The sequence below is a fragment of the Miniopterus schreibersii genome (genome assembly GCF_964146895.1).
Source record: "Miniopterus schreibersii genome assembly, chromosome: 3".
Classification (NCBI taxonomy): domain Eukaryota; kingdom Metazoa; phylum Chordata; class Mammalia; order Chiroptera; family Miniopteridae; genus Miniopterus; species Miniopterus schreibersii.
In genome coordinates, this window is record NC_138103.1 from 3,312,814 (window position 1) to 3,339,332 (window position 26,519).

General features: G+C 54.5%; 2 protein-coding genes across 11 annotated transcripts in view; one reads left to right on the forward strand and one right to left on the reverse strand.

The window, feature by feature from the left end:
* COG7 (component of oligomeric golgi complex 7) overlaps positions 1-11,725 on the forward strand; it is a 61,450-nt gene extending 49,725 nt beyond the window's left edge. The window contains exons 14-18 of one of the 2 annotated variants that reach the window (XM_081131780.1): positions 1,575-1,658; positions 5,273-5,387; positions 7,964-8,107; positions 10,631-10,731; positions 11,449-11,725. In XM_081131780.1, coding sequence (XP_080987906.1) covers positions 1,575-1,658; positions 5,273-5,387; positions 7,964-8,107; positions 10,631-10,731; positions 11,449-11,553 — 549 coding nt within the window. In that variant the 3' untranslated portion in view covers positions 11,554-11,725. Of the gene's footprint in view, positions 1-1,574; positions 1,659-5,272; positions 5,388-7,963; positions 8,108-10,630; positions 11,032-11,448 lie in introns of those variants that run through there. The other variant, XM_081131781.1, reaches the window with a different exon arrangement.
* Positions 11,726-15,209: 3,484 nt separating this feature from the next.
* The window catches only part of SCNN1B (sodium channel epithelial 1 subunit beta), a 48,693-nt gene continuing 37,383 nt past the window's right edge, over positions 15,210-26,519 (reverse strand). For all 9 annotated transcript variants that reach the window (XM_081132795.1, XM_081132791.1, XM_081132788.1 and 6 more), the window contains 9 exons: positions 24,895-24,998; positions 23,199-23,362; positions 22,811-22,918; positions 20,750-20,867; positions 19,664-19,739; positions 19,526-19,583; positions 18,795-18,856; positions 16,326-16,401; positions 15,210-16,094 (listed from right to left, as the gene is read on the reverse strand). In XM_081132795.1, the coding sequence (XP_080988921.1) occupies positions 15,714-16,094; positions 16,326-16,401; positions 18,795-18,856; positions 19,526-19,583; positions 19,664-19,739; positions 20,750-20,867; positions 22,811-22,918; positions 23,199-23,362; positions 24,895-24,998 (1,147 nt within the window). In that variant the 3' untranslated portion in view covers positions 15,210-15,713. The remainder of the gene's footprint in view (positions 16,095-16,325; positions 16,402-18,794; positions 18,857-19,525; positions 19,584-19,663; positions 19,740-20,749; positions 20,868-22,810; positions 22,919-23,198; positions 23,363-24,894; positions 24,999-26,519) is intronic.

The window sequence follows — 26,519 nt, forward strand, 5'->3', positions numbered from 1 at the left end:
TAATTTAGCTTTGGATCAGGATCCAGGTTATTCCGCACATTCGAATTGGTTGAAAGTCTTTTCTGTCTCTCTTGCTCTATAGGTTCCCTTCCATGTCTACCTGTTCTATTTTTCTATTTCTGTTTCTCTCCCTCCTCCCTTTGCAATTTATTTCTGGAAGGCAAAGCTGTGTTCTCTTTCTAGCCTTCTTTCTATACCTCATGCATCCTGCGGCTGACCCATTTCCCAGTCACCCTGCGCTCTTGCTTCTCTGGACAAATGTTTTTTGCACCTGCCAGCGACACCTCCTGAAGTGGAAGCCCGTGTGTATGGGGGGTGGGGGGGGCGGGTTTCCTTGTCTTCTCTCTACAAAGTCTAGCACATCACAGGCCCTTGATACATGTGGGTGATCTGGTCTTCCTTCTCAGGGGGTGAGTTAACTGGAAGAAAGTAGGGAATTTAGATTAGAAATAATATTCTCAAGCAAGAACAGGAGTTTAGTGAATTATAGGGGCAGGAGTGGGGAAGAGAACTTTTCTAGAGCAAAGAAAATTAGGCAGAATCACGTTGTGCTGTGGAGCATGGAGAGCATGGCTAGGCTTAGCTTGGGCAGGAATCCAGGGGTGGATATGGTCATTACCTTCCCAGAACACTACTTAAAGGATCAAGCAACCAGATCGGGCATCAGGTGGCTGCAGAGAGCAGCTACAGTGTGACCTCAGGAGTTACTCCAGGAGTCCAGCCAGAAAGGGCCTTATTTTCCAGGCTGGCTTTAGGGTGACTCAGGTTGGAATGAAGAAACTAGATTTACGTGTGAGGGTGTGCCAAGCTGAACTCTGTAACCATGTGTGTGCCAGTGATTTGCCTAACTCTGTAGAGAGCATGAGAAGGCTCACACGGTGAAATCATAGACATCCCCACTTTAAATGATGAGGAAAGTCACATTGGTGCCAAGAGTCCCCAGCAGAGGGCTCACAAAGTGGACACAGGCAGCTGGGGACGTGCTTGGAGACTGCTTACCTCCCCTCCCCTCAGAGTTCAGAATCGGTTGAGAAATAGCTCCAGAAGGCAGGTAGAAATGAGAGCAGTAGCTTCAGTTTATAGATGGTATTGGCGAGTGTGGTTTGGGAATCCCTGCAACCAGAAAGGGCTTCCCAAGCCTCCCTCCCAAGGTGAGAGATTTACATGTGGTAGCTGTGGCAGATTTGGGGTTGTCCTAGCCTTTTCGGAGTGCTAAAGACCCAGGAGTTAGTGAGGCTACCTGTGCACAGCAACCTTTTGCCTGTTGCCCCCACTCAGTAGAAAAACTCAGAGCAGAGGAGCCTAACTCTTCATTTCATGTTCTGAGGGAGAAACAAGGGCTCGGCTTCCACAGAATAGTTCAGTGGAGAAGATGGGAGCCCTGCAGGAATGCCGGGGTTGGGGGGTGAGTTCCTCTGTGGCAGCTTCAAGGTGTTGGTTTGAGAAGAGAAGTCCCTGGCTGCCAGCTCTGAGCCAAAGAAGCCTATGGGAGCGCGCCATCAACCCTCTGCGTGGCCCTCTGCCTCCCCTTCCGCCTGGCGCTATGACACTGACCCCTCCTCTCCTTCCCCCAGAGCTGGAACACCGCGGGCATTGGAGAGACCCTGACGGATGCCCTGCCCACCTTCAGCCTCACCCCTCTCGAGTACATCAGCAATGTAAGAGCCGCTTGTGCTTCTTTCTGGTGGTCGCAGTGTTTCAGGCCTTGCTGTGGGTTTTTAATCTGGGCCATCCATGTCCAGGACTTTAAGGAAATGCAGCTGATTTCCTTAAATCAGCTGGTGAAACATGCTGATTTCAGAACCTAGCAGGCTGCCTCTCCTCCCCTCTACCCCACCTCCCTAACATGAGGTGCAGTCAGTACCCGAGGCATCATCAGAGTGCAAGCCAGTGGGAAAGTCTGATTGGGGAAGACCAGATGCAGGTGGCCCAAGTGTTTTCTGGGAGATTATTTATTTATTTATTTATTTATTTAAATATATCTTTATTGATTTCAGACAGAGGAAGGGAGAGGAAGAGAGAGAGGTGGAAACATCAATGATAAGAGAGTCATTGATCGGCTTCCTCCTACACGCCCCTGACTGGGGATCGAGCCGGCAACCTGGGCATATGCCCTGACCAAGAATCGAACCGTGATCTCCTGGATCCTAGGTCGACGCTCAACTACTGAGCCACGCCCAGCAGAGCTCAGAGATTTTAGAACAGCATGTATGGTGGTGTGAACTCAAGAGTCAGTAGACTTCTAATGAGCACCTACCTAAGCTTGCTCTCTTGTTTAATTCACAGCAGCAAACAACTCTCATCACAAGAACTGTAGCTGTGGAGGTTTAATCTTTTATTTTACTTATTTTAAATATATCTGTTGATTTCAGAGAGAGGAAGGGAGAGGGAGAAAGATAGAAACATCAATGATGAGAGAGTCATCGTTGATCGGCTGGCTGCCTCCAGCACACCTCTGACTGGGGATCGAGCCCACCACCCGGGCATGTTCCCTGAGTGGGAATCGAACTGCGATCTCCTGGATCCTAGGTCGATGCTTAACCACTGAGCCACACCCGGCCAGATAGGTTTAATCTTTTAAAAGAGCAGAATAAAAGAGCACTCAGAGCCTTTCCTCCTCCATTCACCTAGTTGACAGTGACCCAGGCACCTGCTCACAGCCTCTGCTTTCCTTCCTGTGGTCAGCTTCCTCCATTGCTCTGAAGTGTCAGTGTCTATAAGAAATACAGCACAGAAGTGGGGCCAGGTCTGTGTACTGCACACTAGGGCAGTTTCTGGTTTCTCAAGGGGGATTGTGAGATGGGTGACTTCTGCCTCACTCTCACTTTAGACCCCCCCCACTGTAAGCTCTGACTGTTGTAATACACAGGAATTTTAAAGTAAAGTCTGTACAGTTAGAAGGAGTTTGTGGTGAGCCCACTGGCGGAGGATGGCATCCACTCTGTCCACTGGGGGCAGTGAAGTTCGAGTGACAGTCACTGACCCGACTTCCTGCTCTGTGAAACTTAAGATGTGGGTCTGTACAACCAATGGGAATGATCTCATTTTTAGAACTGAGACATACGCATTACAGTCAAAATTCAGGAAACGGTGTCACTGGCTGTTGGATTGAGAGGCTGTTGGAGAGGAGTAAGGGGGCTAGGGTGAGTTCCTAGGCGGCCTTCCCCACCTGCTGTGACCCACATGTGCTGCAGGTGCTGGATCTGGGGCTGGAAAGGAGCATTTATCAAACTCAGTGTGTGCAAGGACAGTGCTGGGTGTGGTTTGGTGCGTGAGGTAGTCCACAGTCTAGACAGTGTCCTGTCCACAGGACATGCTGGTTGGGGGTAGCTCACAGGTAGGCTCGAGGCTCAGGGATACGAGTGGGGCTGGAGGCCGCTTATCCAGCACAGCCTGTCCAGGACGCCAGGCACTTCGTGCTGTACCAGTGTTAGTTCCGTCCTCGCCACACCCGTTGAAGTGAGCAGGCTCATCCTCATTCATTGCAGAGGTGATGAAACCAAGGCCCTGGCAGGCTAAGCCACCCCAGGTCCTGCAGTGGTAGAGCCAGGACTCGAGCCTAAGTCTGTCTGACCACAGGCTCTTCGGTATTCCCGAGTCACTGAGCTTGCCCTCAGGAGGTGCAGGAGTGTTTACTAGTGTGTGAGAGGTAAGCATTGCCTTTCACGTTGATTTCCAAAAAATACATGCTGACGGCTCTTGCGAGAAACCTGGGCTCCTGGAATCTTGGAACCATAGCAAGCCTTACAGTCTAAGGCGAAGGAATTGAAGTTTGAGATGTCACATTATTGAAATTTTGTACCTAAAGGACACTGCCTCGTTGGTGAATGCCCTCACCCACGCAGAACTACGGGAGCATTATAAAGGAGTGAAACAGGAAAAACCACTGTGAAAAATTTAAAACTGACGCAAGGTAGAATGGTGATGTTTTATTTTGAGTAGAACTGGGTCTGTGAATTTAGCCAAAAGTTGTGGCTACCATGAAAGGTATACTAAGTACAGGCATATGCCTGAGGTCTGTGCACACAGTCGGTGAACAGGAAGCACTTGCTGAAGGGAGAAATCCCAGCCCCAGAAATCAGCACCCTTTCTTCCTCTGACCTGTGGAAGAGCGAGGACTCTGCCACCATTTTCCAGCAGAATGTACAGTGGTGGTTAGTGAGGTGAGTGTGCCCGTGTGTGGTTTGAGTGAAGCCACACTGAGTGAGGGGAAATGCTGCGGACCTCTTTAAAGGGATGCCAGACTAGCGGTACTTTGTTAGCACGATGGACCATAGGACGTTCAGGCTCAGCATAGCCAGATACACGAGATGCTTGGGAACAAGGGTGGAATCGTCACGCAGTCCTCGGGGCTGGGTAGGTTTTGGAGTCTGTTAATTTCTGACACTGTGCTCTCAGGGACCTGCCACTGGATAGGTACATGTGAGGCCAGGTGGGGAGTCCTCAGGCCTTTAGCTTTCAGAGTTCGTGTCAACTCTGAGTGGAGACAGATGTCTGGAATGAGTGTAGAGCCAAAAAGCAATAATGGGCTCACAGGTCTTGTTAAAATATAATATGTTGTCGTAACCTGGAAATCAACCTTATCTCATACCTTAAAACACAAAACAGTTCTGAGTTGTAATGGAAATAGGTGTCTAGAGTACATGATGACAGCCATGTAGATCCGACAAACCCGTGACCATCATGTATTAATTATGGCTTGTCCCAAAGGTCTTATAACCTTATCCTTGTGATTCCCCAACAGCCAAGAAGGTTTTTTCTTTATTTCCTAGAGTTTGTATTAAGAAAGCAATATAGTTTCCCTCTGAATTAATTTATAACCATAAATGGCTTTTTTCCCCAGCACAATTCCTTCTTTTGCCTGGTTAAATTGCCTAGAAGGCAGAGGTCCAGGTCCAGGGGACAGGATTTGCTGGCCTTGTGCTTCCTGGTTTTTCATCTGTGAGCAGTAATAACTGATGTTTACGCAGTGCTGTAGGTTGTACAAGGCCCCTCGGCATCCATTAGCTCATTGGAGGCAGAGCTTGTGTTGAATGCGTTCCAGGAATGCTGAGGCAGTCGGTGAGAAGGATGGATCTGTGCTCGCTGCAAACCACCCTGATTTTCCTAAGGTGTTGCCATAACTGGTATCAGCACACACTGGAGAACTCAGACCTGGGGCTGCCCCAGGTGTAGCAGTTGCATCTGTCCATCACTTGCCTTCACACAGGTGTTCTTCATGAAGTTACCTGTGCACCTCAACATCGGCCTGAAGGGCTTTCTTCTGTTTCAGATTGGGCAGTATATCATGTCCCTCCCCCTGAACCTGGAGCCATTTGTGACCCAGGAGGACTCCGCCTTAGAGCTGGCGTTGCACGCAGGAAAGCTGCCATTTCCTCCTGAGCAAGGTGAGACAGACCTTCAGGGGGGAGCAGTGGCCTTAGGGTGTGAGGACATGCTCACCTCAGCACCCTGACCCCATCCCACACAGCCCTCCAAAGTCCTGCAAAATGGGGTATGCCAAATAATATTACCTTTGTTTTGAAAAACCCAACCCTGTGTATTTCCTCATGTACATAGGCATGTAAACCCTTGAGAACAGGTCTCAAAGAGTAAATGCTGGTATCTGGGGGGAGTGGAGGAAAGGCGTAAAGGATGCTTACTGTTTGCTTTGTATTATTGTCTGAAATGTTTTCTAAGAATATATTTCTCTGTTGTATGTAAAAAATATACATACACCAAAATGTCAGTAATAGTCATTGAAGGTCTGAGGTTATGTGATTTTTATTTTTATCTACTTGCTAATGTGCTTTTTAAGTTTAAAAAATTTAGAGAACGTTTTTTCATAGAAATGTTCATATACATACGCATGCTCACACGTACTTATGTTGTGGGAATAGCCTGATGAGACCCCAGGCCCTCATCATCGACTTAGAATGCCTTCTGTCATCATGTATTCCTGTCCCATTTTTTGCTAGAGTATTTAAATCAAATCCCAGGTGCCACCCCATTTCACCCACACATATTTTATTTATGTGTCTCTTCCTGGTGAGGGTTAAATTCAGGTTCGAGTTCTTTGGCAAGGAGACGTGGTGCTGTGCTCACTGTGTGTTGCCTCAGACCCGGAAGCGCATAACGTCTCGCCGTCCCCTACAAACAAACCGTGTGGGTTAGTTAGCGTGAACTTGTTTCCATTCACCCATTCATTCACTTAGGAAACGGTTATTAGTCCCGTACTGTGTGCTGGGCCCTGGGTTGGGTGTTGTTAAGGAGGAAGAAACCCCAGCCAAAAAGTAAAATTGTAACAGTGGTCGAAAACATGGCAACCGCAAGAAGCTAATCTGTGTGTTTACATCCTGTTTTTCTTCTCTCTCAACGTTTTATTATGAAGATTTTTTAGTCATGTAGGAAAGGCTCACGCAGGGAGCAGGAAGCAGGGAGCCTGCGCATATAGCCTGAAGATGTCCAGCATTTTAACAGTGCAGGTTTTAGAGCCAGGTGGTGAATAGCCGTGGGTGGTGTTTTAGGTAAATGGCCTTTTCTAAACAGTGTGATGAGTAGAAGGGAATTTAAAAGTTTCTGTGTTTTTCCCGTGAGGAACTTGAGCTTTGGGATTCCTGTAGTGGTGTACGGAAGGGTTGCACATGCGCAGTGGGCTCTGGAGGGGCGTTGCAGCCAGCTCCTGCCTCTGCTCTGCATGCCATGCCCTCTTCCCCCCTGCACCTGCTACGCTGGGGCTGCAGTGGGGCCCAAGTCCCTCAGGTGCGGTGCTGCCCTGGAGTTGTGGTTCTGGGTTGAGGAGGAATGTGCTGCCTGGTGTGGGGGTGGGCCTGGTGGAGGCTCTCCCACTCCCTGTGGAGGCTCTCCCTGTGGCAGCTGGGCCCTGTGGAGGCTCTCCCACTCCAGGGCCTGGGTTACAGTCTGGGTGGTCAGGCTCAGGTGGGACATCTACTGGGCAGGCGCAGCCTCTCCAATGAGCTGTTGCTGTACGTGTGGCCCTTGGCAAGAGCCAGCCTGTGGGGAGTGCTGCTCAGGAAGGGGCTGCGTGGAAAGCGGTGTGGCCAGGCCATTCCCAGAGCCCAGTATAGAGGCTCAAGTGTTTCTGAGCCCAGCACTCCATCTGCCTGGCCTTTTAACACCCTCCTTGGCATTTCTTTTCTCTCCTGCATTTTGTCTGTTTTGCTTCCATTTCCTGGTTCCTGTTTTCACCCTCTGACTCATGAATCCTATCTGCTTGAAAACTAAGGGGCCCTGCTTGAAAACTAGGGGACAAAACCCAAGCCCCTCCGGCCTGGTGCTGGACACCCTTCGCAGTCTGCCCTGTAAGTGCTTGCAGCCTCCTCTCTCCCCTGGTGTCTTCTGCGCCCACATGCTCCTGTTCCAGCCACGGAGGAGGATTTTTTTTCTTAAATTTTTAAAATAAAAATAATTCTTCAGGTTACCAGTCTGTTGCCCTGAGCTGGTGATGTGGCAAACGAGGAATTGCTCTCCCATGCACCTGTCTGCAGCCACATGTGCATGTGCTTCTAAGCAGGGTCATCTCACGTGTGCTCTGTGTTGTGGACGCTGTTTAAACACGTATGTGCTCTGCTTGGATGCTCTTTATTCTCACGTGCATGGGGCTCAGTCCATCTCTGAGTATGCCTGCTGCCACACAGACATCACCACGTTGAGGGCCTTTCTCCTCTGGCCGGACAGGGCATTGAGGGCAGGGCCACCCAGCACCAGCACCCAGGGCATACCGACCCCAGCAGGGCCTCGGCTGATTGCCCCCTTTTCTGAGTCCTTGTTGCTCTTAGCCCATTCCAGTTGACCTAAGATGTAATTGTTCTGTTCCCCACTTCTCCTGCTAAGACCAGTCACCCTGGCCCAGTTGTGTGGATAGCCCCTGCCATGGGCCAGCTCACCCAGAAGGGCTCTGTAACTTACTGCTGATGGGTTTTCTTGAGCAGGCTGTTTTTGGTGACTGTCTCTCCCTTTCCAGGGGATGAATTGCCCGAGCTAGACAACATGGCTGACAGCTGGCTGGGCTCGATCGCCAGAGCCACGATGCAGACCTACTGTGATGTCATCCTCCAGATCCCCGAGCTCACGCCACACTCCACCAAGCAGCTGGCCACTGATATTGGTGGGTCCCCCGGGACAGGCGGTCAGAGGACAGCTCTGGCTCACAGCAGCTGTCAGTTCTCGACTCCCTAAGAGTCTCCTCTCAGGCCTCCTCTTAATGTCACCTCTGGATTTGGCTCCGAAGCTTGTTAAAAATGCAGATGATTCTCCAGGCCCTGCGCCCAGAGGTTCTGACCTAGTAAGTCTGGGTGGAAGCCCAGACATCTGTATTTTGGAAAGTGTCTCAGGGGATTCTGATCGGCTGCTAAGGCTGAGAACATGAGGGAAGTTTCAGAAGGGGAGTTGGAGTTACTGATGTGTATACTGCCTTGCCTGCCTGGCCTTCTGTTCCATTTATATAACAGTCACTCACCTTATGTTGGTGAAGCTCTTACTACACACCAGGCATGCCAGGTGCCGAGCCAAGCCCTTACACCCGTTGTCTTGTGCAATCTTCAGATTCCCCTGCGAGGTCCTGCTCCTGCCTCCATCCTGCTGATAAGGAAACGGAGGCACAGAGCAGTTGTGTAAGGAGGCCACCTGGAATCCTAGAATACCTGCCTGCCTCCCAGGGCGAGAGGCATGTGCCCACCTGCTCCTGCTGGCTCCACTAGAGGAGGTGGTGCTCTGAGGTTAGGGTGCTGTGGGCAGGCAGCCTGGGAGTGTCCCCAGTCTCTTGTTATCATTCCACTGACTTGCCTGTGGCAGCTCTTGGGGTGTTCAGGGTAGAGGGTAGGGGCCTAAAAGATCAGCTCCCTAGGGACCCAGCAGAGCTCTGACCTGGATGATCATGGAGCCAAGCCAGCCTTTTGTTTTACTGAAGAAGAGCTAGAAATGAGGCCCTTTCCTCCAGGTCCCAGAGCTGTCAGTGGTGGGGCCTGGCCTGGAGCCCAGCCACCCTGGTCCCCTGAGCTGTGGGCACTTGGTGTGAGCTCAGCAGCTGCCGAGGGATACAGTGTCTTGTCACCTCACAGGCACATGCTCTGAGAAGAGGTAGGGCGCCCCCAGTGCTCCTTGGTGGTCCCTGTCAGTGTAGCAGTGTTGGGCAGAGAACCAGCCAGACTAGTGAGTGAAATGAGATTTGGGGGTCCCCTTGGATTTCAGTTCTTCACATTATTTCTTTCTCCCTGTTAGCTCCCCTGCTGGTGAGCCATTCCTCATTCACGGTCACTGAGCATCTGCCTGTGCCCGCAGTGCCAGGAGGTGGGCTATAGGCAGTGCCTGAGCTGCGGCGCTTCTACTGGGGAGTGTGCTTGGGCTGGGAAGGGGTGGCCGGGGTGGGCCACTCAAGCGGGGCACAAAGAGATGGGCAAGGTCTTTGGCAGTGCATGGCCCCTTAAAGATACTCAGATTAAGTGCTACAGAAACAGGTCTCAGACCACTCTGCTGATCAAACAGCAGAGTCATGCAGGGCCCTGGGCTTCCACTTCGCAGCTCCTGGCTTGTAGGCGAGGGGAGCTCCATTTTATGGACGAGCTTGTGCAGAAGACAGGAGCCTGACTAGTGGCTCCCTTCCTAGGAAGCAGTTCCCCTGAGCTGGGGCTCAGCCAGCCAGCCTGGGCTCAACAGGCTCCTCTGTGGGCCCTGCCCTGAGCTGGGCCTCAGAAGAAGGACACAGGAGATGCAGGGCCTGCCTGGAGTTCCAGCCTGTCAGGGAGAAGCTATTAACCTGGGCAGGGGTTTCAAAGCAAGGAGGGGACCTCCTGGATGATGCTGTCTCTAGTCCTTCCAAGCAGAAACAGGGACGGACCTGAGAAGGCTGCGGATGCTCCCTTAGGTTTGTCCCCACCCAGGGAAGAGGAAGGAAAGGCAATGCCCGTTTATCCGTCACCCACAGCACATCAAGCTGCCTGCATGGCCTTTGTCCCTGTTTCATTCTCTTAACATGCAGCCTGATGGGCATTAGCTGGTCTGCAGACAGGAGCGGGGACTTGGGCAGGCAGAGGGACATCACTGAAGTCTCCCTCTGCCGGTGGTGCCCAAGCTTGCCTGACACTGAAAGAGTTCTTGGACCCTCACTTGGAGACCCTCATGGATGTGACCTGGGGTGGGCCCAGGACTCTAGTTAACTAGTACCCCAGTGGGCCAGCTGGGAGGCGTGGAAACCTGCGCTCTATGAGGCCACCTCCCCCAGCCCCGTCCTTGTCTTCGTGGCAAGGTTCTGCTGGGAGGTCTTTGGGAACTGCTCTGATCGGGAACTGCTCTGATGAGCTCATGTATCTCCATAACCCCAGGGGTCAGTGGGGCCCACTGGGGAGAGGGCTGGGACCCCGGAGTCCCCAGTGTGGAGTGTCTGCTGAGGTCCGCAGGGGGTGTGGTGGGGATGGCTGTGATGTTGCTGGTCCTTTAGTAGATTAGAAATCCTGGACCAGGGCTGAGCTCAGTCAGGCCTGACCTTCATGGAAAAGCCCTCAGAGTAGAGGCCTCTTGCTGAGAGTAGAGCAGGCACCCGGCATCAAGCTTGGGGGAGCATCTATTTCTTACTTGAGGGAGGCCCTGTGGGGCCTGACCTGCCTGGTACTGAGTGTCTGTCCCCTCCCCACAGACTACCTGGTCAATGTGATGGATGCCCTGGGCCTGCAGCCCTCCCGCACCCTCCAGCACGTCGGGACGCTCCTGAAGACCAAACCTGAGGACTACAGACAGGTCAGCAAAGGCTTGCCCCGGCGCCTCGCCACCACGGTGGCCACCATGCGGAGTGTGGACTACTGACCCAAGCCTGCCCAGAGGGTTGGGGCTGCAGCTCCGGGTCATGCAGCTCTCCAGAATGGCTTTGCTGTAACTGCCCGGGAGTGGGCCAGATTGGTAAAGACTTTCATTTGTGATTAAAAAAAAGCAAAACCCAAACATTGTAAATCAGAGATATATTATTTATTAGAGAAGAATTTTCAGGTGATTTTTCTAATCCAGTCTTGGAAATGGAGTTAATAAATACAGTGGAATTCAAGAACGCTTTTTTTTTTTCTCAGTGAACAAACATTTGGGCTCTGCCATGTGCCGCGCTCTGTGCATGGGACCGGCAGTGAGAGGAGGGGAATCAGCAGGTGAACCAGCAGAGATCATTTCAGATACTGGGGAGCAAGAAGGCATTAGGGCGGAAGGCAGCCTGGGTGAGATGGGTGGGCAGCCTTGAGACCCAGAATAGAAGATGCGCAAAGAGCCAAAGAGCGGCAGCAGGAGTGTTTCAGGCAGAAGGAGCAGCGCGCAACCACCATCCAGAGTCAGCAGGTGGCCGCAGGAAGTGTAGTAGGTCAGAGGGAGGGGGCTGGGTCACGGGGCCTATGGGCCATTGTGAGGACTGGCTTTTCTTGTTCGTTTTTTATTTTATTATTTTATTTTTTAATATATCTTTATTGATTTCAGAGAGAGGAAGGGAGAGGAAGAGACAGAGGTAGAAACATCAATGATGAGAGAGTCATTGATCGGCTGCAGCCTGCAACCCAGGCATGTGCCCTGACTGGGAATTGAACCCTGATCTCCTGGATCCTAGGTCGACGCTCAACCGCTGAGCCACGCCCGGCTGGGCTCCTGTCCGTTTTTTAAAACTCATGGATGCTGTGGATTCTGTCTGGTTTATGCCAGTAGCTTCTGTATCTGCTAAGAGTGTACAAGTAACAGAATAATGTAATTCGAGTGACTCAAACAAATAGGAGTGGATTTTTCTCAGTAACAGATGTCAAGTGGTGGCGGCCTCGGGCACTGATTCAGTGTCTGGAGGACAGGACCAGGCTCTGTGGCAGTGACCTTTCTCCTGTGCAGGTTGCCTTGTCCTCACAGGGCACCTCGTGCAGCCATAACGGGTGGGGGAGAAAGCAGAGGGCACGGCTGAGCAATTCTGTCTCTTCCACTAGGGAGGCAAAGCCTCCCTCGACTTTCTCCCAGGCCTCATTGGTCATTTTCTTGGTTGTCAAGCATCTCCCCACTGCAAGGGAAGCTGGGAAGGCAGGGGCAGGACTGGCTCCCCCTGGGGTTTCCCAGCCTCAGCACTGTAGGATGCATAGCAGCATCCCAGGCCTCCACCCACGGGACACTGGAGGTGCTCCTCTAGTTGTCACAGCCCAAACTGTCTGCAGACATTGCCCGAGGACAGCAGCACCTCCAGCTGAAAACCCTGGCTCAGACCATTCAGGATTTATTGCCTGGGCTGAGCAATGACAGCTCTGAACAGACTGGTTTTTGTTGCCAAGAGAAAGGGAGGGAGGGCAGGGTCCCTCGTTGGAACTGGATGCGTGCTGTGTTCCCGGGACTGCCTACCTTTCCTTCTCTCTCACCTACACCTCCCAGGAGACTTGGAGATGGGAAACATGGTCCCCATTCTACACACAAAAGAACTGAGGTTTGGGGACATTTAGGGGGCTCGCCTGGAGTCACTCAGCTACCGCGTGGCAGGGCTGGGGTGAGTGAGCCTGTGACTGGCACCTGCACTCCTGACCACCTGACTGCCAGCGCCGAAGGCACATAGCACAACATCTCATCCCAGCTGCGACACCTTGCTTGTGCCTCTGGAGTGCCCAGGGCTTCTGGGCCAGCCCCACAATTGGCCTGGATAGCCAAGGTCGCCCTTGGCCAGGGTTGCCCAGGGGATCTCGCACATCTGTCCTTAGCCTCTGCATCAGCGTTGCTGGCCCTAGAGCAGCCCCTCTGTGACCGGCACCAAGAATAGTATCTAGGTTTCCGCTGCGGTGGATCCCAGATGTGCCTGGCCAGGGTCCAGCCCAGCTCCTGCCATGAAGAAGGGAGGGCCAGAAGCCCCGGAGGAGCAGCGTGCTGCCTGACGTGGAGACCTTTGGCTATCTCTGCGCCAGTGTCCCTGAGGACCACTTGGCTGCAAGCCCCAATTCACCACCTCCCAGCTCTATGACCTTGGGAAAGGCCTCATTTCCTATCTGGAAAATGGGCCTAGTGTTCCTAACTCAGGGTTGCTAGAAGAGCCACTGAGACGTGGTGGGGCGGCAGCCTGTGGCATATGCAACCTACCAGCCATTGTGGGGTGGAGGCGAAATTACAAAATGCCATTTTCTGGGCAGTTTGGGCCCTGCTAGCCTAATTTTTGAGCCCTGAAAGGCTCTGATAAGACCCCAGGGTAGGAATGGGACAGTGCTCCTCTCCCCATCTGGAGGGGAGAGGAATGCCTGTCTGCCTGACCCAGAGCGTGCTTTCAGACATGGGTCCTCAGTGCTGCCCCAAGAGAAGGAAGGGTTGCTGGTGCCCACCATCAGCCTGGGCCTGGTCTCACATCTACAGGCAGCTTGGGCAGGAAGCCCCCTTCCCACTCCTGCTTCCGGATGTCTCTGAACAGAGCCTCTCACCGTGTTTGTAAGGGACTGCCCACCGTGGGTTCACCCAAGGCTGGCCAGGCGGTAACTCCCATCCCTAGGCACAGTGATCCGTTCAGAATGAGCCTCATTCTCGGGGCTTTGGCCGGGACACCGTGAAGGAGGACCTTCCCATTGGCTGAGCTGAGGGAACGGAGCCTGGACTGGAGGGGGAAGACTGGTACAGGGAGAGAGCCTATTTGAGAGGGACGTCTACACCGAAGAAAACACAGCCAGTAGCTGGAGAAACCATCCAATCTAGGTGAACCCCTGGATACACCCATGCCTGAAGTTCCTGGACTTGTACCTGTGTGTTTCCTTTTTAGCTTAAGTCAGTTCAGATTAACTTGTGACCAAAGAAGCTAGATAATTATTGCTCTACCTGCCCCATAGCATTAGATGAAACAGTAAATGTGAAAGCCCCAAGGTCCTGTCTGGGGCTAGTATTCTTATGACCACTGGCAGCAAGAGGGTGAGGCTGGTGTCTCACTTTGATCATTTACTAGAATAATAGTGATCTTGGGCACCTTACTTTACTTCTCTGAATCTCAATTTACTTACCTGTAAGATGGGATGATAATATTTCTCAGTGGATATGAGAATTAAATAAGAGTTATAAAGTACTTGGCCTGGTGCCTGGCATGTGGTAAGAGCTTGATACAATACAGCCGTTGTTCAATGACAAATGATAATAGTGAGTGTGGTGACAGCAACCACTACTGCTAATAATAAAAGTAGTCATAGTAGTAAACACAGTAATTACTAAGAGCTGTGACTCCAGCCTGCAAACTGGCCGGACCCCGAGCTGGGAAACCTAGCTTTCCCCAGACCCTCCCCACTCAACTCCTGGCAGAGTGGCATCAAGTCTGTGGCACCTCCTGTCTCCACAGGTGCCTCCTTGGACACTTAGTTGGAGGCCAGCTTGCTTGCCTTCCTGTCAAGGACCCAGGCGTAGACCAGCAGCGGGGCTGGGCCCTCAGGGCTGGGCTCTAAAGCCAGAGCTCCTTCACCACTGCACCACAGGCCACAGAAGGGCCCTGCAGGGCCAGCTGTCCGCTCCTGCTAGACCCATTCTCCTGTGATAACAGCCCCCAGCCTGTCTGGGGCGCCACGAAGTCTGCCATATTTAGCAATCAAAACTATAGGATGCTTAGTTAAAACTGAATTTCAGAAAAACCAGTGATTTATTAGTATAATATATCCCAAATGTTACATCGACAGTTCTACTAAAAAGTGAATTCGTTGTTTGCCTGAAATTCATATTTAACTTGGCAGCCTGTATTTTATTGGGCACCCATAGGAGCCTGTCCCCACCACCAGGAACCACTTGATCCCATTGGGGCCAGCGGGCCTCGGGTGTGGACAGGGTCTGACCAAGTCAAGCACCCTCCCCAGCTGGCACATTGATTGGTTCAGAGGCGGGCATGTAACCCAATCAATGACCAATGAGAGTCAGCCTGGAGCTTGCTTGGCCGCTGGGGAGGAGGGGAGCTCTCCCAGCTGTCCGAGGTTTGGAGCTGCTGTTTGGCTGCTCTGGGAGCACAGCCTGCCTGGGAAGGCAGACAGGACAAGCAGAATGGTTTCCCTCCCCTCTCTCCCCCTCCCTGTCCTTGTAACCCAAACAAGTAAGTTAGGTGGTATTAAAAAAGTCCTAAGGCCGCTGCTTCAGGGACAACTGGAAAGGGACTTTAGGTCGCCTGCTTGGGCCTTTCCTTGGCCAAGCCTTGCTCTAAGGCCAGCATGGGTGTCCTTCCGCCCCAGAGAAGCATTCAGGCACTTCAGCTTCCCCATCAGATGAAGAACAAAGCTCGACTCAGTGTTTTCTACTTTTATTTTCTAGAATAAAACATGTGCCACCTGGCAGCCCCTCCTCTCTGTCTCTCCCCGTCCCCACCTCCCCTGAGGCCAACCAAGGCCAAGAAGGAAAAGCCACTGATTCTGGGGAAGGTGTACCCGCCTGCTCATCTTTGGAGCAGATGGTGACTGGCACTGAAGGGAAGTGGCCTGCCCCAGGGAAAGGTGTTCTCTGGTCTCTGGAGCCTGGCTCAAGGCTCAGGTGGGGTTGGGAATGGCATAAACCAACTGAGCACACGGTTCCCACATCTGTACCAGCACTATGACCCTACGGAGCCCTTGGTCTGGACTGGCTGGAGCTACTGGCCTCTCTGCAGAGAGACATGGACTCTGAACTGGGACACTGATCCTCCTGGTCCTTTGGAGGGAGCAAAACAGAATGAGGCCTTGGGCATTGGTCTCGGCTCCTCAGGTCGGAGTTCTTAGGCTGCCCAGGATGGGCAGGGGCAGGGGCAAGGCCTAGATGGCATCTCCCTCACTGTCAGACTCGATGACGTCCAGTGGCTGCAGACGCAGGGAGTCATAGTTGGGGGGTGGGGTGCCTGGGATAGGCAGGGTCTGCTCATCGGAGTAGGCCCCAGGATTGGGGCCATGGTGGGCTGGGTCAGGCTGGAAGGCAAAGTTGGTGTGAGCCTCCACGAGCTCAGCTACGGTGGGCGGTGGGCCGGTGTAGCGCGCCTGGGCCCGCCTCTGCCGCAGGCCCTTGGAGAAGGCCACCAGCCTGATGATGGTGATCCACAGGAAGTCGATGACGATCTCTGCAAACTCGATGAGGCACAGCACGGAGCCCCCCATCCAGAAGCCAAACTGGCCACCCAGATTTGAGAGCAGCCAGACGATCTGTGGGGAGCAAGGGGCTGAGAGCCTGGCAGAGGTGGGGGGTAGGACACAAGGTAGAGCCCGGCCTCCTGGATTCCTGTGACCTGGGTTGTTGACTGGGAAGGGGGAAGGGTGGCCATCTCAGCCCAGGGAAACAATTGCTTTAGAGACCTTCCTAATTCCTCTGCGGGGCCGGGGACCCTCCTGATTCTCAAGGTGCAGGATGGAGTTGTCAGGAGCCCCCAAACTCACATTATTAGCTGCTGACTCCTCGATGGTACGATAGTTGAATTCTTGGAAGTAGATGTTGAGCTTGACAATTCCCTTCCTGCAGGAGGCAACAGGGACTGGTGCCCTTTCCCCAAGATACACACACACACACACACACACACACACACACACACACACACAGAGGAAGCCAAGGGGCTGCCCCAGCCCTCCTGTGCTTGAGCTTCACACAGGCCCATGCTCATGAGTGGTGAGGTCCAAATGAGAGCCGACAGTGCTCCCCTTCCTGGACCCTCTGTGCCTTGGACCACAAAGGGCATCTCTGCCCAGCGCCCACCCTGTAGGCCCATTTCTGAACCAGCTTCCTAAGGGATATACTCTGGCCCAAGATAGTCACGGAGAGTTCCCCTCTCCCACCCCAGGGTGGCCCAGCCCATATGCAGTAGACTCTGAAGATAGTCTACTAAACATTGCCCATGAGGAAACCTGGGGCAGAGAAGGGTGGCCAAGTGGACGGCCCCCTTACACCTGATGGTCTCAGAAAGGCTAAGCTCTCTCATGTCCGGGCTTCTGCCTAGACATTTGTGCCTCTTCTTATTTTTCTGAACAATTCTTACTCCTCCTTGGAGGGTTAGCTCAAGTGCCACCTCCCTAGATAGACCTCCCTTATCTCTCAGGTAGCTGGAGACTCCTTCACTGCTGTGCTCCCCCAGGGAGGCTCTGGTATAGACTCACCACCATAAGCTCTGTTCGCTCTCTCTGTTCTCTAGACTCGTTTCCTGATATGTGGACCTTGTGTCTTTTCTGTACTCAGTGCATATTTGTGTTGAATGAATGGAAAGATGGATGAATGGATGGCGGGTGGGTGGGTGGATGAGTGGCATACTGGAAGGATGGATGATGGAGGAATGAATGGATGGATGGGTGGAAGATTAGAAGGATCAATGGATAGGTGGATGGGTGGAAGGGTAGATGGATGAGTGGATGGGTAGAAGACTGGAAGATGGATGATGGATGGATGGATGGATGGATGGATGGATGGATGGATCGATGGATGGATGGGTGGAAGGGTAGATGGATGGGTGGAAGGGTAGAAGACTAGAAGATGGATGATGGATAGATGGATGGGTGGAAAGGTAGATGGATGAGTGGACAGGTAGAAGACTGGAAGATGGATGATGGATGGATGGATGGGTGGAAGGGTAGATGGATGAGTGGAAGGGTAGAAGACTGGAAGATGGGGGATGGATGGATGGATGGATGGATGGATGGATGGATGGATGGATGGAAGGATCGATGGATAGATGGATGGGTGGAAGGGTAGATGGATGGGTAGAAGGGTAGAAGACTGGAAGATGGATGATGGATAGATGGATGGGTGGAAGGGTAGATGGATGAGTGGAAGGGTAGAAGACTGGAAGATGGATGATGGATGGATGGATGGATGGATGGAAGGATCGATAGATAGATGGATGGGTGGAAGGGTAGATGGATGAGTGGAAGCGTAGAAGACTGGAAGATGGATGATGGATGGATGGATGGATGGATGGATGGATGGATGGATGGATGGAAGGATCGATGGGTAGATGGATGGGTAAAAGGGTAGAAGACTGGAAGATGGATGATGGATGGATGGATGGATGGATGGATGGATGGATGGATGGAAGGATCGATGGATAGATGGATGGGTGGAAGGGTAGATGGATGGGTTGAAGGGTAGAAGACTGGAAGATGGATGATGGATAGATGGATGGGTGGAAGGATCGATGGATAGATGGATGGGTGGAAGGGTAGATGGATGGGTGGAAGGGTAGAAGACTGGAAGATGGGTGATGGATAGATGGATGGGTGGAAGGGTAGATGGATGGGTGGAAGGGTAGAAGACTGGAAGATGGATGATGGATGGATGGATGGATGGAAGGATCGATAGATGGATGGGTGGAAGGGTAGATGGATGAGTGGAAGCGTAGAAGACTGGAAGATGGATGATGGATAGATGGATGGGTGGAAGGATCGATGGATAGATGGATGGGTGGAAGGGTAGATGGATGGGTGGAAGGGTAGAAGACTGGAAGATGGGTGATGGATAGATGGATGGGTGGAAGGGTAGATGGATGAGTGGAAGGGTAGAAGACTGGAAGATGGATAAATGATGGATGGATAGAAGGATCGATGGATAGATGGATGGGTGGAAGGGTAGATGGATGGGTGGAAGGGTAGAAGACTGGCAGGATGGATGATGGATGGACAGATGCGTGGATGGGTGTATGAACAGGTGGCAGATGGAAGAACAGGCTCTCCTTCGGGGAGTGGTGGACTCTGAGTCCCCTTGGCTGGCCTCTCTCACTCCCAGAGCTTCCTCTTTGAGGCTTGCTCCCAAATCTGACCAGTGTGAGAAGGTGACTAAGGAGCTGCTCTGTATTCACACTCCTCTCCTGAGGCTCTGGTTCCTGCCCTCTGCCTTCCCCAGCCCTGCCCAGACTCCAGGCTCACCTGCTCAAGGTGATGTTGGTGCTTTGGTCCCGCTCCTGAGACAATACATGGAAAATCCAGTCCTGCAATCCAAGAAGGCAGCTGAAAAAATGGCACCCACCACCTTCCTTCCCAGCACGGGCCCTGCTCCCTGTGGATGGCAGACCACAGCCCTGTATCTTCCTGAAGCCCCCAGGATCATGTGCTGGGATGGGGAGGAGAGGAAGATAGTAGAGCACGACATGGCTGCTGTTGTGGGGAGAAGGCACTCGGGTCTCTGGACTTCCCCAGAGGCTCAGCCATCCTCTGCCAGCTCTTTCCTGCCTCTGGCCCTGGCACTTGCTGCTCCCTGCCCGGGTCCTCCTTCAGCCCTGCCAGCGAGTGGCTCAGCTCCACCCTCTGCTCCATCACCTTGTTAGGGAGTCCTTCCCTGACCAGCTACCTAAAGAGGCTTCCCCCAGGTACCGTCTCATCCCCCAGTTACTTGCTACACAACCATCAATTTACTTTGAATCTTATTTCTGTATGCTGTCTCTCCGGCTGGGATGCGAGCCTGTAAGGACAAAAGACTCTGCCTGTCTGGTTCACTGCTGTGCCCTCAGCATGGTGCCTGGGGGTGGGAGGCAAGGGGGAAGGAGGGGGAGGAAGGGGTACCCTCTCCAAAACTTCAAGCAGCCTGAAGACCCAGACCCAGACAGGCGCAGCCCAAAGATGGGTGGCCAGGAGCTCGGCCACTCCATGGTCAGTCTCACCTCAGAGGCCTCAGAAGGCCAGTCGGCCATGGAGATGGTCATCTTGTACTGGGTGTCACTGAAAGAGAGAAACAGCCCTATGGCTATGGGGCCCCCCACTTCCCCCCACCCCCAGACACCGTGCCCACGTGCACTCACTTGCAGGACTCCTTGCACATCCGGATGCAGGTCTCCCGCTGGCCCAGGCTCCTGCGCAGCTCAGAATAGCAGTAGGCTGAGCAGGAGAGAGGTGGGCAGACACTGAGGGGCTTTCCAGTGCTCTCCTTGCCCCGTGGGCCTCAGGCTGCCCTCTGCCCTCCTGGCCCTGGGCCGCCTAAGGTCTGTGACTGGGGGGAATTATCTCAATCCAAACTTCCCTGTCATGGAGAACCATCTATCCCCTGACCCCATTCCCAGCCACTCTGCCCCAGTCCGGCCTGGGGAGCCTCTTCCCAAACACCACTCAGCTCAGCTCGGCTCAGGAGGATCAGGGCAGCTTCCCTCTGCCTGCCATCCTCACTCCTTGGGGGCCAGGGTGACAGGGTTGTGTTGAAGGGATGGGCAGTTGGAAGGGATACAGGTTTCCCCTCTTGTTCCCATGTTATTGGTGTTAAGAAGTGGTGGGACTCTGCCACACAACATCCTTTGGTGCTTGGACTCTGGGCCATTAGGACTCCAGCTCAGTGTGAGCCCTGCAGGGGCTCCTCCTCCTGTGGCCTCAGGTTTCAAGACCTTGGAGGCCACCTCCCTCTCCCTCGCCCCAGCACCCCACAGAGACCAAGCAAGCCACACAGACAGGACACAGTGCTGAAGCTGGCACACATGCATGAGCATGCACACACGTGTTCACACAAACCAGGGTGCACAAGGGCAGACTTGGAGCACAGGCCAGTGCATGGACACACGCTCAGCCGGGCACCACAGTCCCAGTACGGCTGCGCATCGAGACACAAACACACAAATGCCCTTCACACGTGCATGGGAAAGCATGCACGTGTGCACACACCAGAGCTGCATACCAGGTGCAAGCACACGAGGGCGTTCGTATGGCACACAGACCAGGCCACCAGGACAGAGGTGCTCCTGCACAGACAGGAGGGGCGGAGGGCAGCCGGGTTCCCCCAGGAGGGGTGCTGGGCAGGGAGGGCTGGGGACTGTGCATGTGGCTGAGCAAGCCTGGGGACACCCCCAGGCCCTGCCGAGGGCATGGAGCCACGCCCCTCCCTGGCTGGGGGCCCCACTCACCCCAGTCCGGGAACTCCTGGTTGTTGCAGTACTTCTGCCCATGGGGCAGTGGGTACAGGAAGTGGCCACAGCTGCAGTTCTGGATCATGTGTTCTTGGAAGCAGGAGCGAATGCAGGCCTGGGGGTGGGAGACAGGGAGGCCTCGGACATGACCAGTGATGTCCCCACCCGAGCCACGGTGGGAGGGACCCACGGAACTTAATGCCCAGGCCAAGGGAGCTGGGGAGCCAGGGAGGTGTCCCTCCAGCTGGGAAGTGGTGGTGAGGTGGCCAAGCTGCACCCCCTGCCCTTCCCTCTCCGTCCTTTGCAGAGGGCTTCAGGCCAGCTCCCTGAGGATAGCCCCCGCCACCTTTCAGAGCTGGGGCCCCACAGATCACATGGGAAGGGGTGGCTTGTTCCAAATTCTAAAGCTAGCAGTTAGATAGGCAGCTCTTGTGACAAGGCTGCCAGCAGCCTTCCAAGCCCTTTACACAGCAAGGCCCAGGGCAGTTTTGAGGACAGGAAGGCTGGCTCCCAGCACCTTCTTCCTGGAGGGGCCGCCCAGGGACACAAGGAGAGGCTGCTCGCTGGGTGCCAGGTGCAGACAAGAGGTCGAGAGCTGCAGAATGTCCCCTGGGAGGGGCGCGGAGAAGGGCAGGCTCAGCACGCGGGGCGGGAAGTGAATCTCCTCCCACCGCGTGTTCGGGTCATTCCAACCCAGTTCAGCCCCTGCAGGACCCACTCTGAGTCCTCAGCGAGTTGTTACCCTCTGGGCCTCAGTTTCCTCGTGGGTGAAACAGGGCACAGTCACCCTGCTGGCTGAGGTGGGAGGGCTGGGCTTGGCCTCCCAGCGCTTGGTCTAGAGCAGGAAGCAGGTGGCAGGCAGAGGGCACAGGGCTGGGAGGAGCGGAGCTGTGGGGAGGGGCGCATGGGGCGGCGAGGGCTCTCTCTCTGGGAAGCAGGTGTCCTCTCCAGCCCCAGGATGGAGGCTGGCGGGGGGGCCTGGGCGGCCAGGGTCTTTGCCAAGGTCTCTGGCCAGAGCGACTACTGCACTGAAAGGGGCAAGAGGTTTTTCTGGAAAGGGGTCTCGAGGATGGGGCCTAATGCCTCATGGCCTCCTGCACTCTCCCCACCTCCCCATGCTGTCCCTCCAGAGGTGACCAAACCAGCTGGGCAGAGTGTGGGGTGGATGGGGACAGCTGGACCGGGCGGGCAGGCAGGTGGGCGCGGGGGAGGCTTGGGTTCCTGTGACAACGCAAAAGGGAAGACCACCCAGTGCTTGGAGCACTCGGACACGGAGGCGGGCACTGGGCTGCCCACTTGTTATGCCTCAGTTTCCTTATCTGCCGGGCAGACTGGGCTGGGAGAGGAAGTGTCAGCTAGTGGTTACTTCTGTCACCTTTGCAAATATTCAGTCTGTCCCCTTCCCTGGGACTGGTCTGGGGACAGGCGCCCCGGGCTGACCTCGGAGATCAAGACCAGAGAAAAGCCCCTGGCTGCAGCACAAGGGCTTTAGGCCAGAGACAAAGAGGGACTCGTCGGGTAACGGGTGAGAAGCTGACACATCCCCGTGTTGTCGTTCTTATAACAGCCACTACATTTTAGGGTTGATTTAATACGTGTAAGGTACTTGGAGGGGTGTCTGCCTAGCACATGATAAGCCTGCTATTCCTAGCATGTTAATTCAGGGTTATGATAAATAAATAGCATATATAATAATTAATAATTACTGTTAGTACATTATTACCTCGTGGGGGCACTGAAAGGATCAAATGATGATGTAACACATACAAACCCTAGAGGCTCGTACAGGGGTTCTTCTTGGGGGAACCCAGAGAGAGATCCTTATAATCCTGGGCATCCCCAAGGGCACACCTGCCGAAGGGGACCACAGGTAGGCAGCCCTGGGCCCTGGTGAAAACCCCGGAATTGGACTGGCTCCATAGCCCCAAGTGTCACAAAACCCACCCCAAGTGTCACAAAAATCCAGCCCTGCCAGGACCAGCTGTGCCTGAGACTTAGGCCTTGGGCCAGGTGGTGTGGACAGGGCGCAGGGTCATGAAGCCGGCACTGTCACGCTACCTGGATGGAGTAGGTCGTGTTGTGGCCACTGTAGAGGTTCTGGATGGGAACGTCGGAGCCGTTCACAGTGCACTGGCTGTAGGGCTTGCCCTTGCGCTCCAGCTTGTCCTGTGTCAGAGAGGGTGTTCGTGGGGACCCCGGTCAGCCCTAGGAAATCCCTCTGCACCTGCCTCCCACTCAGCAGGTGGCTCTAGGGTTCTAAAGGGGATGGAGAGCAGCGGGCCCAGCAGGTGCCAGCGGTGACCCAGCAGGACTGGAGCGCGAGGGAAGGCCAGGGCTGGAGAAGCTGGAGAAGGCCCCGGCCCTCCTCTCAGGCCACGGGAGCCAGAGCTAGGCAGGTGGGCCGCCACCCTCACCCCCTCAGGCTTCCCTGGGGCAGTGGCCATACCACCAGAACCCCGATGGAGGTCTCCGTCCCCGACATGGCATAGATGCCCTCTTCTTTGACGAAGGGGTACGACCTCTGCTCGTGGAGCAGCAGCCTCGCCCCGGCCGTGGATGTGAGGAAGGGCACGTAGTCTTCCTGGCGTAGGTCCAGGATCAACTTCAGGCCTGTGGGGAGGGGGTACCGAGGGCGGCCTGAACTCACTTCCCAAGGCCCAGGGGAGGCCCGCCACCCAGTTGTCCACGCCCCCTCCATCCAAGGGGACCTCCAGGGCCTGCCCAGGAAGCTGGCTCCACTTTGTGAAACTCCAGGCTCCTTATCCTAAGGCCGTATCCTAGTCCAAGCCCCCGTCCTCTCTTCCCTGGCACCTCCTGCTCCCCCAGCCCACATGGCAGGCCAATCTGGGGCACAGCGTGGCTGTCCCTGCCTCACACTCAGTCCCTCTTAGCTCCCGGACTGTCCTGATGCCAGGCCCTCGGACTGCTGCTCCCACTCTCGCCCTTCACCTAGAAAATCCGGCTCTTCCTGACCGTCTCAGCCCAGTGTCACTTCCTCCAGGAGCCTTCCCTGATTACCCAGACTGGACTCAGGGTCTCTGACATATCCTCTCCCAGCTCTGGAATTTCCTTCCAAGAACCTGCCTCACTCTTGTGACTTCTTTTATCATTTGTCTTCCTCCCCCACCCGACTGCTTTCTTCTTCAGGGCAGAGGCCGCAGGACTGTGCTGGGTGTTTGTTGAGCGGGTGCCGCATGCTGGTGCTGGGCTAGGTGATTCGCGCACACAGTCTCACCGGTGCTCAGAGACACATATGCGGTAGGCACTGTTACCATCCCCATTTTATAGGCGAGGGAACCAAGCACAGAGAGGTGAAAGGACTTGTCCGAGGTCACCCAGTGGGGAAATGAGGCTGCTGAGGTTCTAACACCAGCAGCCGGGCTCCTTGCCCCTGCTCTGCCCTGTGAGGGAGGTGACTGCACCTCTCTGACACAGCGTTTCAGGGGCACAGAGCTGGGCAGTCGGCCCACCGTGCCCCTGGACCAGCAGCCCCCCTCTTGGTGGCTGGCGGGGAGGTCAGAACCCGAGGGGAGGGCGGCTGTGCTCCCACCTGAGCCTGGCTCGCAGCCTGAACGCCACGGCGCTCCTGAGCCCACCAGCCTCTCGGAGCCGGCCAGCGCCGGCCCCCTCTCCCCGCGCCCACCTGCTCCCTCCTTCTCTCTGCCTCCGCGGCCCGCCCCCTCCGTGAGCCCAGTGGGGCTCTGCCCTATGCTGGGGGCCTTGGGCCAGTTACTCAAACTTCTCAAGATCTCGGGCATCCTGAGCACTCCTGCTGCAGGGCCCGGCGCCCAGGGCGCAGCGAGGTGCACACTGCGTGCCGCGCTCCTGTCAGCCGCCTTCCTGCGGAAACCAAGGCTCTGAGAAGGTGAGCGCCCAGGACCACCCGCCGAGTGACTGCTGCAGCGGGGTTCCACCGCACCAGGGGCGGGAGCGGACCCCGCTGCGCTGCGCCCAATCCTCATTCTGCTCACTAGCGACTGGACCCGGCGTCGCTGCCCCAGGGGGTGCAGATATGGGGGGGCTGCTGAGGGGCGCCCGGCGGCCTCTTCCTCCCCAGACCCTGCCCTTCCACGCTCGGTGGTAATTTGGTCTTTCAGCCCCACGTGCCTCCCGGCTCTGGCCCAGGAGGAGCGGAGACTCACCGAACTCGACCCCGGGGTTGGCCGAGGGGAGCGCCTTCTCGGTCATGCCCCAGTTGAAGATGTAACAGTTGCCGTAATCGGGGTGGAAGAGGGCGGTGAAGTTCCTGAAAGAGACGCGGCAGCTGGAGCGCGGGCCAACCGGGCGGCCGAGGGGCTCAGAAAGGGAGGTGAGCAGTAGGTCATCTGTCTGCCCCGTGCCCGAGCTCAAGCCAGAGGCATTCCCAGGGCCCCTCGGAAAAGCGGGGAGGAGGGAGTCTCTCTGGGGTCAGGCCCAGGCTTTCCGGCTTAGCCAGGAATTGGGAAAAAGAAGTTTTCATTTGTTTCGTCTAAGGGGTCTTATAAACCACGTAATAGGTTAAACCGTGGCCCCCAAAAGACGTGCCCACGTCCTGAGGCCAGGGCCCTATCACTGTGACCTTATTTGGAAGAGCCTTTGCAGATGTGACTGAGGATCCTGAGATGAGAGCAGCCTGGAGCACCTAGGTGGGCCCTCCCTGCAGTCACAGCTGTCCCAACAGGAGACAGGCGAGAAGGTCACCTGAAGCCGAGGCAGGGGTGGGGTGATGCGGCCACAAGCCCAGGAATGCTGGAGCCCCCAGAAGCTGGGAGAGGCAGGAGGGACCCTCCCCAGAGCCTTTTGAGGGAGCCCCGCCCTGCGACACCTTGATTTCGGGCCTCGGGCCTCTTCCATGAAGAAATAAATTTCTGTTGTTTTAAGCCACTCTCTCTGGCAGAATCCAGAGGGTGGTCTGGACAACCTTGGAAGTTCGGATAAAGAGGAAAGTGGACTGAGAGCAGGGCCAGCAGGGGCTGTGAGCCAGGAGGGGCCAGGCAGGAGGAGGCATGAACACAGCCCCCTGCGGGGCCCTGTCTCTGGGCAGCGGCCTGTTTCCTGAGGAAGTAACTCAACAGGAAGGGTCCCCTAAAGGTGCTCACGGAAGGAGAGACAGTGTAATGCATTCCAAAGAATTTCCTTAAACATTTTTTTGATATGGAACATTTTGAACATAGGGAAGTAAAGAGACGAAGTCGACCACCAGCCCCAGCCGACATCACCTGGCCAGTCACGTCCGTCGCGGCCGCCCCCACTCTCCCTTCCACACTATCCTGAAGCAAGTCTCAGACACAGCAATTATATTTGTAAACATTTCACGGGGATCTCTAAAAGGAAACTAAAAACAATGCCAATACCATGTTAAAAATAACTAACAAAAATTCCTTCATATTATTAAATATTCAGTTCAAGGTCCCAGTTGTCTCATAAATGCCAATTTTGTTTTTACAGTTTATTTATTTAGATTGGGATCCAAATGCTGTTAACATGTGATTGGCTGATATATCTTATAAGTCTCTATTTCTAAAAGAAAAAATTTTTTTCAATATATATTTTAATCGACTTTAGAGGGAGAGGGAGAGAGAGGGAGAGAGAGGAAAACACCCACCTGCTGCCTCTGGTACGCACCCCGACCGGGGATCAAATCTGAAACCAGGGCACGTGCCCTGACTGGAACTGAACTGGTGCCCGGGACGAAGCTCAACCAACGGAGCGACACTGGCCAAGGCTTTTAAGTCTCTCTTTTTTTTAAAAGTGGAGTCCATCATCACACTGCGCCCTCCCTTTTTAA